At 44.1% G+C, this 16,244-nt stretch overlaps 1 protein-coding gene across 1 annotated transcript in view; it reads right to left on the bottom strand.

Moving 5' to 3' along the window:
* Nucleotides 1-16,244, bottom strand: part of bgnb (biglycan b) — a 38,892-nt gene that overhangs the window by 13,926 nt on the left and 8,722 nt on the right. Inside the window, exon 2 of the mRNA XM_084069826.1 lies at nt 4,174-4,435. Within this exon, the coding sequence (XP_083925952.1) occupies nt 4,174-4,426 (253 nt within the window). The 5' untranslated portion in view covers nt 4,427-4,435. The remainder of the gene's footprint in view (nt 1-4,173; nt 4,436-16,244) is intronic.

Below are 16,244 nucleotides of genomic sequence, written 5' to 3'. Positions count from 1 at the left end.
GCTCAATCTTTTTCATGTCAAGGACCCCCAAAATTATATGTATTTGGCCGCGGACCCCCATCAAAATATTTTGTTCCAGGGGCCAGAAGCAAAGATTTGAGTTAAAAATGTTCGCTTTAAAAAATATATTATATTCAAAGATTTGCACACATTTTCACAATTTTTCAAAAATAGCAGATCTACAAGCTCATAGCGCGGCACTCGGTGCCGCGCTATGAGCTTGTATATCTGCTATTTTTGAATTGCCCAAAGTGTAAAATAATGCTTTTTAGCTCAAATCTAAAAATGGCACAGTCCCGGTCTTAATGGGTTAAAAGAATTCCATGCCAGCAGTTTGTGGGTGATACAATCAACCCTTGATTATAGAAGGCCTAAGAACGCCTCACATAAGCAATAAATCTTCAAAATAAATCCACACACACAGTTCTGCTGACTGTGCAGAGGAACAGAGTAACATGGGCTTTGATTGGCTTTGATTGACTGTGCAGAAGAGTTGATACAATTTATAATTTAAAACTTCCAGTGGTGTAAAGTAACTATAATACATTTACTCAAGTACTGTACTTAAGAACATTTTTGAGGATTTTTGTTTTACTTTACTGGAGTATTTCCAATTTGTAGTACTTTTACTTCTACTCCACTACATCTCAGAGGCAAATATTGTACTTTTACTCCACTACAATTATTTGAAAACTTTAGTTACTTGTTACTTTGTACATTTTGATTATTATTACAAAACATACATTAACCACTTCAGCCCCTATATACATTTCAGCCATTTGAAATGAGCGGATCTACACGCTCACGATGCGTTGCGATGTGACGCATTGTGAGCTTGTAGATCTGCTAATTTCAAAGGATTTCATACATTTGAAAACTTAATCTGCATAGGGTTAGGGTTAGGGGATTTATGACTTTTTTTTTTTGCCTTTTGAGTACAATTTGAGTACTTTTTACACCACTGGTAAATTGTCAGTAAACAGAGAATAAAACAGTCAAATGCAACAAAGTAACTAGGTTACCAGGTAGACATCAAACCTAGCATCTACCAGCCTGTCTTAGTATTATTTTTTCCTTCTAATTTCTATAACTTACTTTGTTCCATCAGTTTGATTCAGACTCATCAAGTCTGATCGATATTTAATTATTTTCCTATCTAAGGCTGGGACCACTTATTGATTTATATGGGTAATTATCGATGACGCAGCGAATTCACTATGGCAGATTTCTTTGCATGTATAAATGACTATTAAGATAAACTTCATGCACATCATTCATTTTTCTTTAGTTCTCCAAACACTCCAGTCCTGGATGACACAGCTTTCCCAGCGCTGTGATTGGCAACAGGATATTAAACTGTTGAATATATATTATTGAATATCATTTGTATGCGGTTTTCAGTTAAAATAAAACGATTTAAACTGATATTGTTTCCGTAATTTGTAACGTGATTTATCGATTCTTCCAAATTGCTAATGACCCTCAGTCCTACTCCTGACCTCCATATCTAAACATCTACCCAGAACACATGGCTTCTCATCTCCATTCCTCCATCCCAGCTTCATCCTCCCAGCCTCCACCCACCCGATAACCGTTGTTTTCATTCCAAGAACAGCATGAAGCGAGTCCTTAAGGACAGCGAGGAAATTACAGACCTTTCATCTCCACCCGATCAAAGTGTCTCTTCTCACATTAGTTCTGTTACCCTTCCATTCTGATCCTTCTCTCTCTCTCTTTATCTCTCTCTCTCTTGCCTCTTTTCTCACCATCCACCCATCTTTCTTTTACACTTTATTTCAGCTCATTTCTCCCATTTCCCGTCTCTCTCTCTCTCCCTCTTGCTCCCTCAGTCCACACACAAAACCAAGTCAACAACGCCAAATCCCTCAAAGAGATGCCTTTCTTTATCAAAATACACACCAGTGTGATCCTGGGAGCAATTCCAGTGTTAGATAACGGACAAAGAGGCCTTCGTTCTCTAGACGTGCAAAAGTCACGCAAGGCTCAGCTACAGCATTTTTATCCAGCATCTCCACCTCATATCATGGTAGACAAAACTAAATTATTTTATCTGGGAAATCTCTCTCTCACGCGCGCGCTAGGTCCTCCTCTTCTCACTGAGTCACTGCCAGGTGAAAAGATTAAAACTTGTCGGCAGGGGTCATCAATATGTCCGTACGCGGACAAATGTGTCCGTGGCAAAGACTTGGTCTTGTCCTTGGCTAAATGTTTTATTTACACACCATTATAATGTTCTTATTTTGATCACAAGACCCAATTACTGAATGTCAGCCTCCAGGTTTTCTTCAGAATATGTACGACTCTGATTTACTATGACACTATGTATGGCACATTAGGAGGCCTGCTAGTACTAATGGTTCTCAAATGTTTTATTTGCAAGGACCATCATAACTCTGAGAGTGTACAAATGGAACCAAATGGACCCTTACGGGTCCATTTGGTTCCATTTGTACACTCTCAGAGTTACTGACCTGTTATGTGCTCATTCAGGGCTAGCTCTTTATGTGTTTCTGGTAATATTATTGTCCACTCATTTTGTTTGTCCGTGGCAATAATTGAATTTTGACCAAAATGTCCACCATAAGACAGCATGGTGATGACCCCTGCTTGTCAGCATCACTGCAGTCCCTTGTACTGTAGCAACATTAAGGGACGCAGACAGTACAAGGGGACCTGGGAATAAGCAGAATGACTGAATTGGTAGTTAAAGGGAAAAGATAATTGGGGGTATTACAGGGTAATGTCCTCAATAAACTTCAATGTGTCCAGAACTCAGCTGCCCGCCTTCTCACCAGTACCCGTTGCAGAGTTCATATTACACCAGTCCTCCACAGGGACGGATTAACCCCCGCAAGGGCCCTGGGGCCGCCAATTTAAAAAAAAAAAAATCTTGAGGGGCTAGTGAAAGTTACAGGTATGGTGTGTATGATATGAAATCCTTAATCATATTCCATCATATATGGAAGGGCCCCAGGAGCCCTTGGAGCCCAGGAGCCCTTGAAGGGCCTCAAACCCAACGAGAATCACTGCTGTAAATACAGAGGAGGGGCCCACACATTTGATATTTGATTAACCTATACATTTAATTTTAGTAAATTGTCGATGGCCGCGCGGTCCAGTTCCATCGAAGGGCCCCTAAGAGCCTATGGCCCTGGGGCCACGGCGGCCCAATGGCTAATCCAGCCCTGGTCCTCCATGACCTTCACTGGCCCCCGATCAAACAAAGAATCCACTTCAAAAATATTACTAAACACAAGGCACTGAACGATCTGGCTCCCCACTACCTCTTTGATCTCCTCAAACGTCATGTCCCCTCCCGCTCCCTCAGGTCTGGTGAGGCCAACCTCCTTGAGGTCCCCAAGACCAAAGTACTGTACCTGTGGCGACAGAGCTTTTGCTTTTGCTGCCCCAACCCGTGCGCATTCCCCCAAAACTCTCAGAGATCACCCCCCCACCCTCCAAACCTTCAGAACTGCCCTCAAAACCCACCCCTTCAATATTGCTTTCCCCAGCAGCTAACTCCACCCCCCCCCTCTCTTTCTTCATTCCACTGTTTTTATTGATTCTATTCCTTAGTCTTAGCCTTTTCTTAGTGGTTGTTTCCTCCTAATAAAGTAGTTTTCTTTGTTGTTTTCTCATGTCCTCTCATGCAAAGCGTCTTTGGGTACTTAAAAATCACACCCAGTGTGAAGTGAGTGGTGATATTTATGAGTTATTAATTTCATCATGCATCTCGGTAGCCAATCACAGCACGTCCTGCGAAGTGACGTGCTTACATTTTTGACATTATTATTAATTTCATCATGCGTCTCGCTAGCCAATCACAGCGCGTCTGCGAAGTTTGAAGTTAATTTCATCATGTGTCTCGCTAGCCAATCACAGCACATCACACTGGGTGTGATTTTTTTTTAGCCTATGGGCGTGTTTTCCACAGCATGGCGTCACAGCGAAAGACACATTTTCACGACGGAAAGAAAAACTTTCACCACGGATGGGTCCTAAACCCTCTTATAGGAGCGGTTGCACCGCTCAAAAAAGCTCTATATAAATTAGAGATATTAATATCAATGCTGCCTACAAATGCATGTCTGTGCCACTTTCACTCACACTCGCGCACTCACTCACTCACACGCACACTCGCGCAACACTCACCCAGGTCAGAGCACTGGACGACTCTGAGCTGGCAGTGGCAGCCGAAGGGGCACACGGGCACCCCGGGGCGTGGCAGTTCCTCCCCCGACACCCCCGAGCCTTCCTCGTCCCTCATCATCATCATCATGCCGTCGGTGTCGATGCTGTCCATGGCGAAGTCCCAGAAGCCTCTCTGCTCGAAGGGCAGCGCCGAGGACGGGCTGGGCAGCCGCGACAGGCACAGCAGCAGCAGGAGACAGCAGTGGGGCAACATCTTGATCACCTGGGGGGGGGGGGGGGGGCACAGGTTGGCATGGAAGAACGAGATGCATGAAATACACAAAACATACACTGTACAGTTTTCACTCTGGAGTTTACTCTGAGCATTAACCCGTTAGACCTGGAACGCATCTGTGTCATGCTAAAAAGCATTATTTTACCCGTTGGCTTCAAAAATAGCAGATATACAAGCTCATAGCGCGGCACTGAGTGCCGCGCTATGAGCTTGTAGATCTGCTATTTTTTTTTTTAAATCATAAAAATGTGTGCAAATCTTTAGATATCTGTTTTTCCGTTGCAAACATTTTTAACTCTGTTACAACTTCTGGGGGGTCCCTGGAACTAACATATTTTGAGATGGGGGTCCGTGGCCAAAATTCATATAATTTTGAGGGTCCTTGACATGAAAAAGTTTGAGAACCACTGATTATAGCAACATCAATTTTTTTTTCCAAAAAACTGTTTGGATTTAGAAGACATTTGTAGAATCCCCCAGAAGCAAAGATTTGAGTTACAAATGTTTGCTTTGAAAATATATATATATTCAAAGATTTGCACACATATTCACGATTTTTCAAAAATAGCAGATCTACAAGCTCATATTCAAAAATAGTATATCTGCTATTTTTGAATAGCCCAAAGATATCTTAAAATGACACGGATGCGTCGCCGGTCTTAAAGGGTTAAATGAATACTGAGTATACTGCAAAAAATATTATATATAGTCCTATATTTGTATACTGTAATCAATCCATCCATCTTCTACCGCTTATCTGCAGTCAGGTCAGGGAGGTAACAGTTCCAGCAGAGAATCGTAGACTTTCCTATAGGCCACATTATCTACTTCAAACTCTGGAGATCCAGAGGCATTATACAGGCAACGTGGAGATATAATCCACCCATCTGGTCCTTTGGTCTGCCCCAGTGGTCTCCACCCAGCTGGATGTGCATCAAGGACCTCCCTAGGCCGAGGGAGACACACAGTAGGCATCCGTACTAGACGCCTGAACCACCTCAACTGGCTCCTCTCCATGTAAAGGAGCAGCGGTTCTAATCCGAGTACCTCACGGATGACTGAGCCTCTCACCCTATCCCTAAGGGAAGTGCCAGCCAGCAACCCTACTGAGAAAACAAATGTTGGCCGCTTGTATCCGGGATCTAGTTATTTCGGTCATGACCCACATTTTATCATCACTGGTGAGAGTAGGAACGGAAATTGACCAGTAGATCGAGTGTGTCTGCCACTGATCTATGTGAATGCGGAAAACCACAGACTGTCGAAGACGTCGCCGATGAATGCCCAACCTACAAACTCCATCACATGGAGTCAGCCGCCTCATTGAACTACTAGATGACGATATTGGCTGATGTCCCATTTGCCTGTGTAGCGCTACACAAACGAACAAATGAACGAATGATACTTTGCCAATAAGTCGGCAAAGTATGGTTTCAAAGTCTGTAAAAAAAAAAATCCATTAACCATTTATATAATAACTCTCAACAGAGATCTCTGTCTGAACTTCTCATGAACTAAAGTTTGATTTGTGTAGCTATACGTGAAGTGTGAACATCTATTTGCGAGACAGTCTGCCATTGTTCATGTGTTCTGTCTGACTTTGTACTCTGACCACATGATGCGACATCTAATTGCTACCGTTTCAGATTTAAGGCCATAAGCAAGGCCATCGCAAGTTCAAATGCACGTTTATGGGATGTCATTGTTATTGCCCCCCACTGGCTCTGGGAGGAGCTGGGGACATAACAGATGCTGAGTGTTGTCATGCTCCTTGCCTAAGCAGAATTGCAACGGGCATCCTTGCAAGCTTTAAATAAACTACACAAAGACAGCTTTTTGCAGATTGGACAGACCATTCTTGTGATATATATATATTTTTTTTTTATCCCACGATTTTGTAACCCTTTTTTTCCCCCGGTGCCAATTTTCTAAGTGATCCTGGGCGCTACACTCCCCCCACAGCCTAGGGAGCCCAGGGCCGAGGTTATATGCCTCTTTCAATGCATGAGAGCCAACTGAGCTTCTTGTCACCTGACAGGGGGGAGTTTCCCCAGTTGGACGTAGCGCGTGGAAGGAACACGTTATTCCAACCAGTGCGAGGCAGGAGGTTTAAGACCCAAATGCAGACCGACAAAGGCAGAGGAGCTCAAATGCAACAGAGTTTATTGCAAAAACTCACAAAGGACCAGGAACAAACACAGGGAAGTAATACGAGGAGAATACTAGGAATATCAAATACTTAAAACAAGAGATTTCATCTCCACCCGATCAAAGTGTGTCTTCTTGCATTAGTTCCGTTACCCATCCATTCTCATCTATCCATCTCTCTCTTTATCTCTCTTGCGTCTTCTCTCACCACCCATCCATCTTTCTTTTACGTTCATTTCCTCCCATTTCTCTCGCTTACACTAGGAACTGAACACTGGCGACCTACTATAACAAACCGACAAAGTAACTAAAAAACAGGGGAGTATATATAGACACAGGGTTAAATGGACACAGGTGAACACACAAGACAAATCAACACAGGGACTGGCTGGGGCACAACAAGACACAGGTGGAGAACATAACCAATCAAAGGGTAGGTGAGACAAGACAGGTAACATGAGCAACACATGAGACCAGGAGGAGACACTAACAAACTACAAAATAAAATGTACACATGGTGTAAAGCAGGGGTCTTCAACAGGGGGTCCGGGACCCCTAGGGGGTCCTCAGAGTTACTATAGGGGGTCCGCCAAATCTTTGTGTGATATGATTTTTTATTTTACCGTAACCACTTGAACCCTCTTATCCCTTTTCTGAGGAGAACTTTGGCCAAAAATAGCAGATCTACAAGCTCACAACGCCTCGCGCTGCAAGGCGTTGTGAGCTTGTAGAGCTTGCTATTTTTGGTGTAGAGGGAAAAAAGAGCAGACCAAGTAAAGAAAAAAAGTTAAATCTGAAACACAATTTTATACAATATAGAGGGGGGTCCCTGCTTCATCTCTCTCTCAGCTAGGGGGTCCTTAGCCTGAAAACGTTGAAGACCCCTGGTGTAAAGTAAAACTCTACTCTAACTCTACAACTAAGAAACAACTAAGAAACAAGGAATGCACAATACTCAAAGGAGCACAACAGAAAAGTAAAAACACTGACTAAAACTAGGAACAAAGAACACTAGAAAACACATCAGATCTCAGAGTCTGTGTCGTGTCGCTTTGTGCAGATTCATCTGTAGTATCACAGGAGCAGATCGAGGGCCACACCGGCCACATTCAACGCAATGTCACTGCAAAAAAATGGTTTATCCTGGACGAAGCGAGTGTCTGTCTGTCTGACTGACTGAGCTGAGTCAAGCAACAGGCGTAAGGAGGAGTGACGTAAACGCACCCTTGGAATAGAAACTAGAAACACCCTATAAACAGTGTCTCCATTCATACGGAACCCTGCTGCACGCCACACCTTGAAGGAAGGGGAAACGGAGAAAAGACTGGGAGCTGGAGGCTGCGAGGGAGAAAAGTGCTCACTCACATCCCTCTGGTACATCGTGCCATGCCAGGAAGCAACCCAATCAAGGGTGAAAAGCACTCCTTCTAAAGCAGTGGTTCTCAAACTTTTTCGTGTCAAGGACCCCCCAAAATTTTTATGTATTTGGCCGCGGACCCCCATCTCAAAATATTTAGTTCCAGGGACCCCCAGAAGTAAAGATTTGAGTTCGCTTTAAACAAACATATATATTCAAAGATTTGCACAAGTTTTCACGATTTTTCAAAAATAGCAGATCTACAAGCTCATAGCGTGGCACTCGGTGCCACGCTATGAGCTTGTAGATCTGCTATTTTTGAATGGCCAAACTATAAAACATGGCTAAAGTGGTTAAAATGATTGTGACGCTATATTAACTAATTTTGCTGGGGACCCCCTCTCTCTACGTCGTCCTCAGACGAGCCCTCCATCGGAGTCAGTCTCCAGTCATCTCGGTTCTCCATACATCTGGCCAGCTCCTTTGTGCTTTCTGCACCAGCATCTTTCCTTAGTACATCCACGTAGGTAGGTGTGGGACGTCCTCTTGATCGATGCCCGTGTGTTGGTTCCCACAGTACGAGCTTTTTGACCGGGAATTCTCGGTGCCGGTGGCAGTGGCCGGCTAGTCTCATCCTCCTGACTGCTATCTTTTCTGATACACTTGGTAGTGCCCCGTACAGACGCTTGTTGGTAATGTGCTGCTCGTCCTGGTTGATGTTCAGTACCACACGTAACATTATGGTGTAGCACCCGTCCAGGGACTTCTGTAGGGCTTGCTTTAGTGTCCAGCATTCACAGCCGTAGAGGAGAATGGACTCCACAGTTGCAGAGAAGAAAACTGATCTTGATGCGTCGGGGGGAGGTTGGACTTCCACACACTGGTCATGCCATTAAGAGCTCTCCAGGCAAGTGCTTTCCTCACCTTAAGGTCCTTTTCTGTGGAACCGACCCATGCGCCCATGCAGGTATTTAAAGTCACTGACCTCCTTTAGCACAGTGCCTTCTGTTGTTGTTAGGGGCGGATGTTCTTGGGGGATGTTATAGGTCATGACCTCGGTGTTCTTTGCATTTAGCATGAGGCCAACCCTAGCACACTCTAACTCCACTCTGGACAGGAGCTCCTGTGACTGCTTTACGTGGTCAGATAGCAGGCAGATGTCGTCAGCCTAGTCCAGGTCTGTCAGGGTTTCTGCAGGGTGTCTCGTTGACCTTCTGGGCGTGATAGTGAAGGTACCCCTCCAAGGACCCCTGGGGGTCCCCGGACCCCCCCACTTTGAGAACCAATGTTCTAAATCAACTGGGACAGAATGTTACAGACTCGCTTCCTTGGTCATCAAATTTAAATTCTCAAGAGAGATCTTATTATTGGCCAATCTTGATACTGTAGAAGAGACGGACGAATAAAGCGTGCGTGAGTGTGTGTGAGTTTTGCATGTGTGTGTGTGTGCATGCGATGTGCCTGCGTGAGAAAGAGTGCAAGAGAAACGGAGGTTATTTTTGCCTGTGTGCCACCATGTCTCTCTGTAGTGCATGTGCATCAAGTGACATACATGACACTCCATGATGTCATCACACAGCTAGCTGAGGTCACCAGTGGGTGTCTGCGTGCGTGCGTGCGTGCGTGCGTGCGTGCGTGCGTGCGTGCGTGCGTGCGTGCGTGCGTGCGTGCGTGCGTGCGTGCGTGCGTGTGTGTGTGTGTGTGCGCGCGTGCGTGCGTGTGTGTGTGCGAGCGTGCACCTACAGCCCAGTCTATAGGTGTCACTGGGTGTAACATGAAAAAATGTACTGCCTCCTCCCAGTCCCCAAACAGCCTGTCAACATAGATTTAAAGTCAAGGATTTTTTTTGTATCAAGAGAACTGGTGTAACATTACCTCAGACAGTATGTGTGGTACAAAATGGTACAGTAACAGATCATCACACTGCACACATAACCTTGACCTTAATCTGTAGAATAATCATCTACGACCTGGCCACCAGGCTATAACAAATCAACAACTCTTAACATGAGCATAATCTCATGATCAGAAGGACACACACAGAACATACACAGTGACATCAGACCCTGATCTCTCTCACCTCTGGCCCTGGGGTGTTAATTCCTGTCTGATCTTCAACAGTCTAATCCCAACAAATGTCTGCAGAGTCTGGTGTTACACTGGGCTAAAGTGTGAATCAGGGATTGTTCAGGGAAATGTTAATGTGTCCAATAGACACACGGTCAGGATTTAATTAGTGGCAACATGGAACAGAGTGATTCTGGCCTTCGACCCGCTCAGTAATGAGAAACAGCTGGGGGAGAGAGAGAGTGTGTGTGTGTGTGTGTGTGTGTGTGTGTGTGTGTGTGTGTGTGTGTGTGTGTGTGTGTGTGTGTGTGTGTGTGTGGGGGGGGGGGGGGGGGGGGCATTTGAAAGAGCAGGAGACAGAAAGAGAGAGAGGCAGAGATAAAAGGGTCGGCTTGGCACCTGTCAGCAGGGAATGTTGAACGGGATGGAGTATAGGACGGAGGAGCTATACGTCCTCCCGGTTGGGGCTCCTCACTGGCAGGTACAAACAGCAGTGACAATCAGCTGCGTAATTGACATAATGATTAAACTGGGAGAAGAAAAGAGGTAAAAATAATTGGCTACTCTAAATTAAGATGGGAAAAGACAGTCACAGACAGACAGGGAGATGTGCAGTCCATGTAGGTCATCAGATGGATGTTGTGCTTCGAATTAGAGTTCTCAAATTCTGCCCAAACCCAACCCTACCCGACCCGACGTTTTCGGGACGGGACGAAAATGTATGCCGATTTCTCGTGCAGAGCCGAGCCTCGCGTTCCGTGAAAAGTTTTTTTTTTTTTTACTAACTGGGCCCAGTTAGGGCCCAGTTAGGGCCGGGCCTTAATTTTCAGGCCCATCGAATTCCACACTGCACTTATAGAGGCACATGCATGTCCTCAGAGCATCTCCCTTATGGAACACAAAATGGCTCACTTTTCACATGCAGCTCAAAGCCTTTGTGTGTGTGTGTGTGTGTGTGTGTGTGTGTGTGTGTGTGTGTGTGTGTGTGTGTGTGTGTGTGTGTGTGTGTGTGTGTGTGTGTGCTTGTATTATCTATTAAGTGTGTGTGTGTGAGCATCGGTCTGCATGTGTGTCTGTGTCTCTGTGTATGACTCCAGTATGTGTCTTAATCTCATTCTATTAAACATCCGGTGGACTTTTTTTCGATCGCTATGTGCCTTCATATTTTCGGGCGGCGCGCTTCCAGTAGCGCCGGATGTTCTCATGACTTTGAACCATAGAGACAAGCCAATAATAGTGACTTTGAAAGGCTTTTAATCCCTCTCAATCCCTTAAACAAAACACCAATTCCAAACAACACTGATGACAAAACATCTGGCAAATTAAAAGTTAAAATGGGGGTGCAATATGTAAACAATAAATAAAACGTGCATTATGCTGTGTCGGTAACAGCACAGGCGCTACTGCATGTACATCTTAAGGGAAACAAAGGGAGTATTTACTGGTCCCCAGGGGACATCTACCCAGCAGAGGGCTGCTGCTCAGATGGCTCAGATGAGCACACAGGGCTCTGGGACTCTCTAAAGTCTAAACACAAGGTGCTCTAACCCTAACCCTTTATAAATTGTCCTGCACCACACACAGTGTTGTGTGCCTGATGCACGTTCTCGGCGTCTCATCTTGTCAGGCCAAGCCAAGCCAAGCCAAGCTAGCTACGCTGAATGTCGACAAGGTTTCTGAACCAAACATAATGTTTCATATCATCATTTATGTAAGTACTGTGCAATTCCAAAATATATTATAAAACAATTGCATCCCTATCGGTTTGTAACTCAAATGACACGCCAGTCGATGCCAAGTAGGGTTGCCAACTACCTAAAATTCAAATAAGGGACACGGCTGGATGTCCCTTATTTCTAAGAAGAATATGGGAAAAATCAAGTTTTTGTATATTATTACGACCTATGTTATAGTATATATTGCTTTGTGGTTAACCACTTGAACAAAGTCATTTGGTGTGTAGACTATACTAGCCTATTATAGAGCCCTGCAGGACCCCGGTCATATATAATTATTCGGGAACATTTCAACCCAAGGATTGAACCAGCAACCTTTCCGACTCCCAGACGGCCTTTCTACCCACTTAGCTACAGCTCCTGTACCACCGACCTCAGCAAACAGAATTAAAGCAGGGCACCACAGTGTGTTCATTTAAACTAACACTCTGGATTTGACCAGGGACGTGCACAGATAGACTCTAGGTGGTGCTAGAGCACCTGCCCTTTGCCCTCTTGACCAGAAGTGCCCTTTTGAAGTGTGCCCACTGCCCAGTTTACAGCAGGGGTCTTCAACAGGGGGTCCGGGACCCCTAGGGGGTCCTCTGAGTTACTACAGGGGGTCTGCCAAATCTCTATGTGATATGATTTTTCTTTTTACCATAACCACTCGAAACCTAGCATCCCTTTTCTGAGGAGAACTTTAGCCAAAAATAGCAGATCTACAAGCCCACAACGCCTCGCGCTGCGAGGCGTTGTGGGCTTGTAGATCGGCTATTTTTGGCAAAGAGGTATAGGTGTAGAGGGAAAAAAGAGCAGACCAAGTAAACAAAAACAAGTATAATTTACTTGAGCACCTGCCCCTCAAAATGTCTGTGCACGCCACTGGATTTGACTGTGTGTAGCCTTGCATACTGTACACAGAAGCCCTGAATCCAGATTTCAACAGATGTAGTACAGTACGTAAACACATTAGAATTATGGGGGGAAACATTTGTGCAATCTGACAAGTCCAAACAAATGTCCGCAGACATGCAAAGTGTGTGGGAGAATGCCCTGCCACCATCGTTCTGCTGTCATCCCACTCCAAACATTGCTTCTGCTGACCAAAAAAAAAAAGTCTGTCCACCACAAACTAGACAAAAATCATTATTCAACCACCGCCCTATTTTATACTTCATTGTATGACGGTGCAGCATGAAAATAGCAGATCTACAAGTTCACAGCACATCACAACATGACATTTTGTGAGCTTGTAGATCTGCAATTTTTTTTTTTTTTTTTAAGAGGAAAATTTCAAGAAAATCACACTTTTGGGACAATAATGACATGCCCAAAATAGGGATGCCACTAGGTTGAAAGTGGTTAAGAACATAAACACAAGGGGAAACGGTGTCTGGGCATAATGTGCGGACCTGGTCGGCACGAATGAGCGTCAGCCCTCGCAGTCTGCCTCCCTGCCACAAAAATAGTCGTGGAAATTATACCATACTGCTGAAAAAACACTGGCTGGCTGGCTACAGCCTGGCCAGAAGAATGTAGCCCGTGGGCACGAATAGCCTGTATCACACATGTGATATATAGTGTCCTGTACACTGAGAGACACACAGAGAACATACAAGCTGCATGTGGTGTAAAGTAACTAAGTACATTTACTCAAGTACTGTACTTAAGTACAATTTTGATGTACTTTTACTTTACTGGAGTATTTCCAATTGTCTATACTTTTACTTCTACTCCACTACATCTCAGAGGCAAATATTGTACTTTTACTCCGCTACAATTATTTGAAAACTTTAGTTACTAGTTACTTTGCAGATATAAATTATTACAGTATAAAACTTACATTAACCACTTTAGCCCTATTGTATGCCTAGGCTATTTGAAAATATCAGATCTACAAGCTCACAACGCGTCGCATCGCGATGCGTTGTGAGCTTGTAGATCTGATATTTTCAAACATTTTAGTACTTTTACTTTTGGTACTTTAAGTACATTTTGATACCAATACTTTTTTTTACCTTTAATCAAGTCAATTTTGAATTCCGGACTTTTACTTGTAACAGAGTACTTCTACATTGCATTATTAATACTTTTACTTAAGTAAAATATTTGAGTACTTTTTCCACCACTGATAAATAAATAGAAACCATACATAATATCTGTACTCATTGTCATGCTGTAGATGTAAGTATAGAAAGCTGAAGACTGCTACTCCCATCGCTCAGTCGGCCGAATCCAATTCCGAGTTGCACTCATGCGTCAAAACAAAAACCAACTATGTTTTTTAAACACAGAGGCCTGAGGCCCATGTATAATATGCTTGCAGTCATGCGAGCTATAGGGCTGTTAGAGCTGCCATAGAAGCCATTAAAATGGAATTTATAATGTCATAAACATGCAACATGCACGGCACGCCTTCATTTTTCTAAGGAGAAAATCATTGCCCAAACCAAAACAATCTATAGTGAATGAATAATATCCATATCTCATCTTTTTATGTTTCTTTTTTTCATAAATGAAGGCCCTATTTTAATCATATGACAGTGCAGTGCAAAAGTAGAGAAAATAGCCAATCTACAAGCTCAAAACGTGTCACGATGCGGCACGTTGCGAGATTGTAGAATATTTAGAACATTTCATGCCCAAAATAGGGATGCAAGTTTGAAGCTAGCTAGCTTGAAACTATATAATAACCATTGGAACACAGATGCTCATTTATTTTTCCATTTTCTGAAAAGTTACGGTTTTGGACATAATAATGGTTTCCGCCCCAACTTGTGATGAAGATAAAATCGGTACACCCAACCCATGTCCTAATTTTAAGCACGGAAAACCAACCGTATCGAGCCATTGGTCAGACCAATGGACTGACCATACAGTAGGTTATGTTATGATTGACGAGAGAGGAAAAGGGGGGAAAAAACTAGCGGAGGCCAGCCTATCATCAGTCAGGAATGAAGACTAAGGCTATACGTAAACACAACACGTTGATAAGACTAAACTACTGTACATGCCACAATCAAGCAGAGCTCTCTGGCTGTAATAGCCACCTTATCGGCCTCAAGCTGCCTGTATATGTGAATTCCTCTCTTCTCCTTCCAGTGGCACTGGGAACCACCAAACATCCGGCCTGAGACTAAAACAAACCCAAAGGCACCAATCATAATTGTTATAGCCCTCCGTCCGTCCCTCCCTCCATCCATGCATCCTAAATGCCCAGAGATGTATAATGGATGGACGGCTATTCCTGATCCATGCGCTGTTGTTTGTCTTAGAGGCGCGGCGTTGTGTGTGTGTGTGTGTGTGTGTGTGTGTGTGTGTGTGTGTGGGGGTCATAGAGTGCAGAGAACGGGAAACACGAAGGAAAAGTGAGAAACAAAATGACATGGGAGGAGAGGAGAGGAGAGGAGAGAGTAGGTTATATTGTAAACAAGGGGTAGGCAACCTTAGGCACGGGTGCCAACATTGGCACAGGGGAGGGTGATCACCGTCAAACTGGCATAAGTGTGAGTTTTTTTTTCTTTTAAAATTGTAGATCGGCTATTTTCAGCATGCAACCAAGTGTAAAATCAGCCATTACGACGCTCTGAAGGCACCGCCAAAATACATTTTAGTCGACTAAATCAACTGTACACTTAGTCAACTATAATCATATGATTTTTAGTTGACTAAAACTAGACTAACAGTAAAACATTTCAGGTGACTACAACTAAATGGAATTTGATTCAAAAGACTATAACTAAAACTAAATAAAAATGTGTGAGGAACGAGGGTGTGAGAGATGAAGCGCTTTCCTCCTGATGACAAGGTGAAATGAGGCCCATGCTTACGTCACACACACACACTGTTGGACAGACATGCGATCAGCAGCAGCAACCAGAACCGAGCGGCCCACTTCCAAATGAAGTGTTACTTCAACCATGCACTCAACCAGGAAACAAAGGCTTCTATGTCTGCCTTTCCCTTTCCTACCCGACGACGACACGTCGGCTTTCCTCCAATAAAACAAATGAGAAGTGGGTGAATTCCCCATCTATGTATGTCAAAGGTGTGTGAACTCCTTCCCTGGGTGGGAATTACACATGCACGCACGAACGCGCGCGCGCGCACACACGCACACACACACACACACACGCACCCACACACACACACACACACACACACACACACACACACACACACAGTCTGTCTCTCTCGCTCTCTCTCTTTCTCTCTCTCAGACTATTTGAACTCCTAACCACCCGATTCCGTCTGAAGCAGTAAAAACAGGTAACCATGACAACAGACAGATTGTTTTTTCTTTCATGAAGAGGTGAATTCCAGCGTTATAATACTTGGATTAGAGACTTTCATTCTGTAAGTCGCTCTGGATAAGAATGTCTGCTATAAATTGCCCAAATTGTAAATTGCAATCGTAGTGAGAAGGAGACGGGATTAAGGGGAAGATGAAGTGGTGAGACAGAAGAACAACAATGAGAGAGAGAGAGAGAGAGAGAGAGAGAGAGAG

Source organism: Gymnoscopelus microlampas (assembly GCF_963454915.1).
Source record: "Gymnoscopelus microlampas genome assembly, chromosome: 10".
NCBI classification, from domain to species: domain Eukaryota; kingdom Metazoa; phylum Chordata; class Actinopteri; order Myctophiformes; family Myctophidae; genus Gymnoscopelus; species Gymnoscopelus microlampas.
This window is presented reverse-complemented; position numbering and strand designations above follow the sequence as displayed.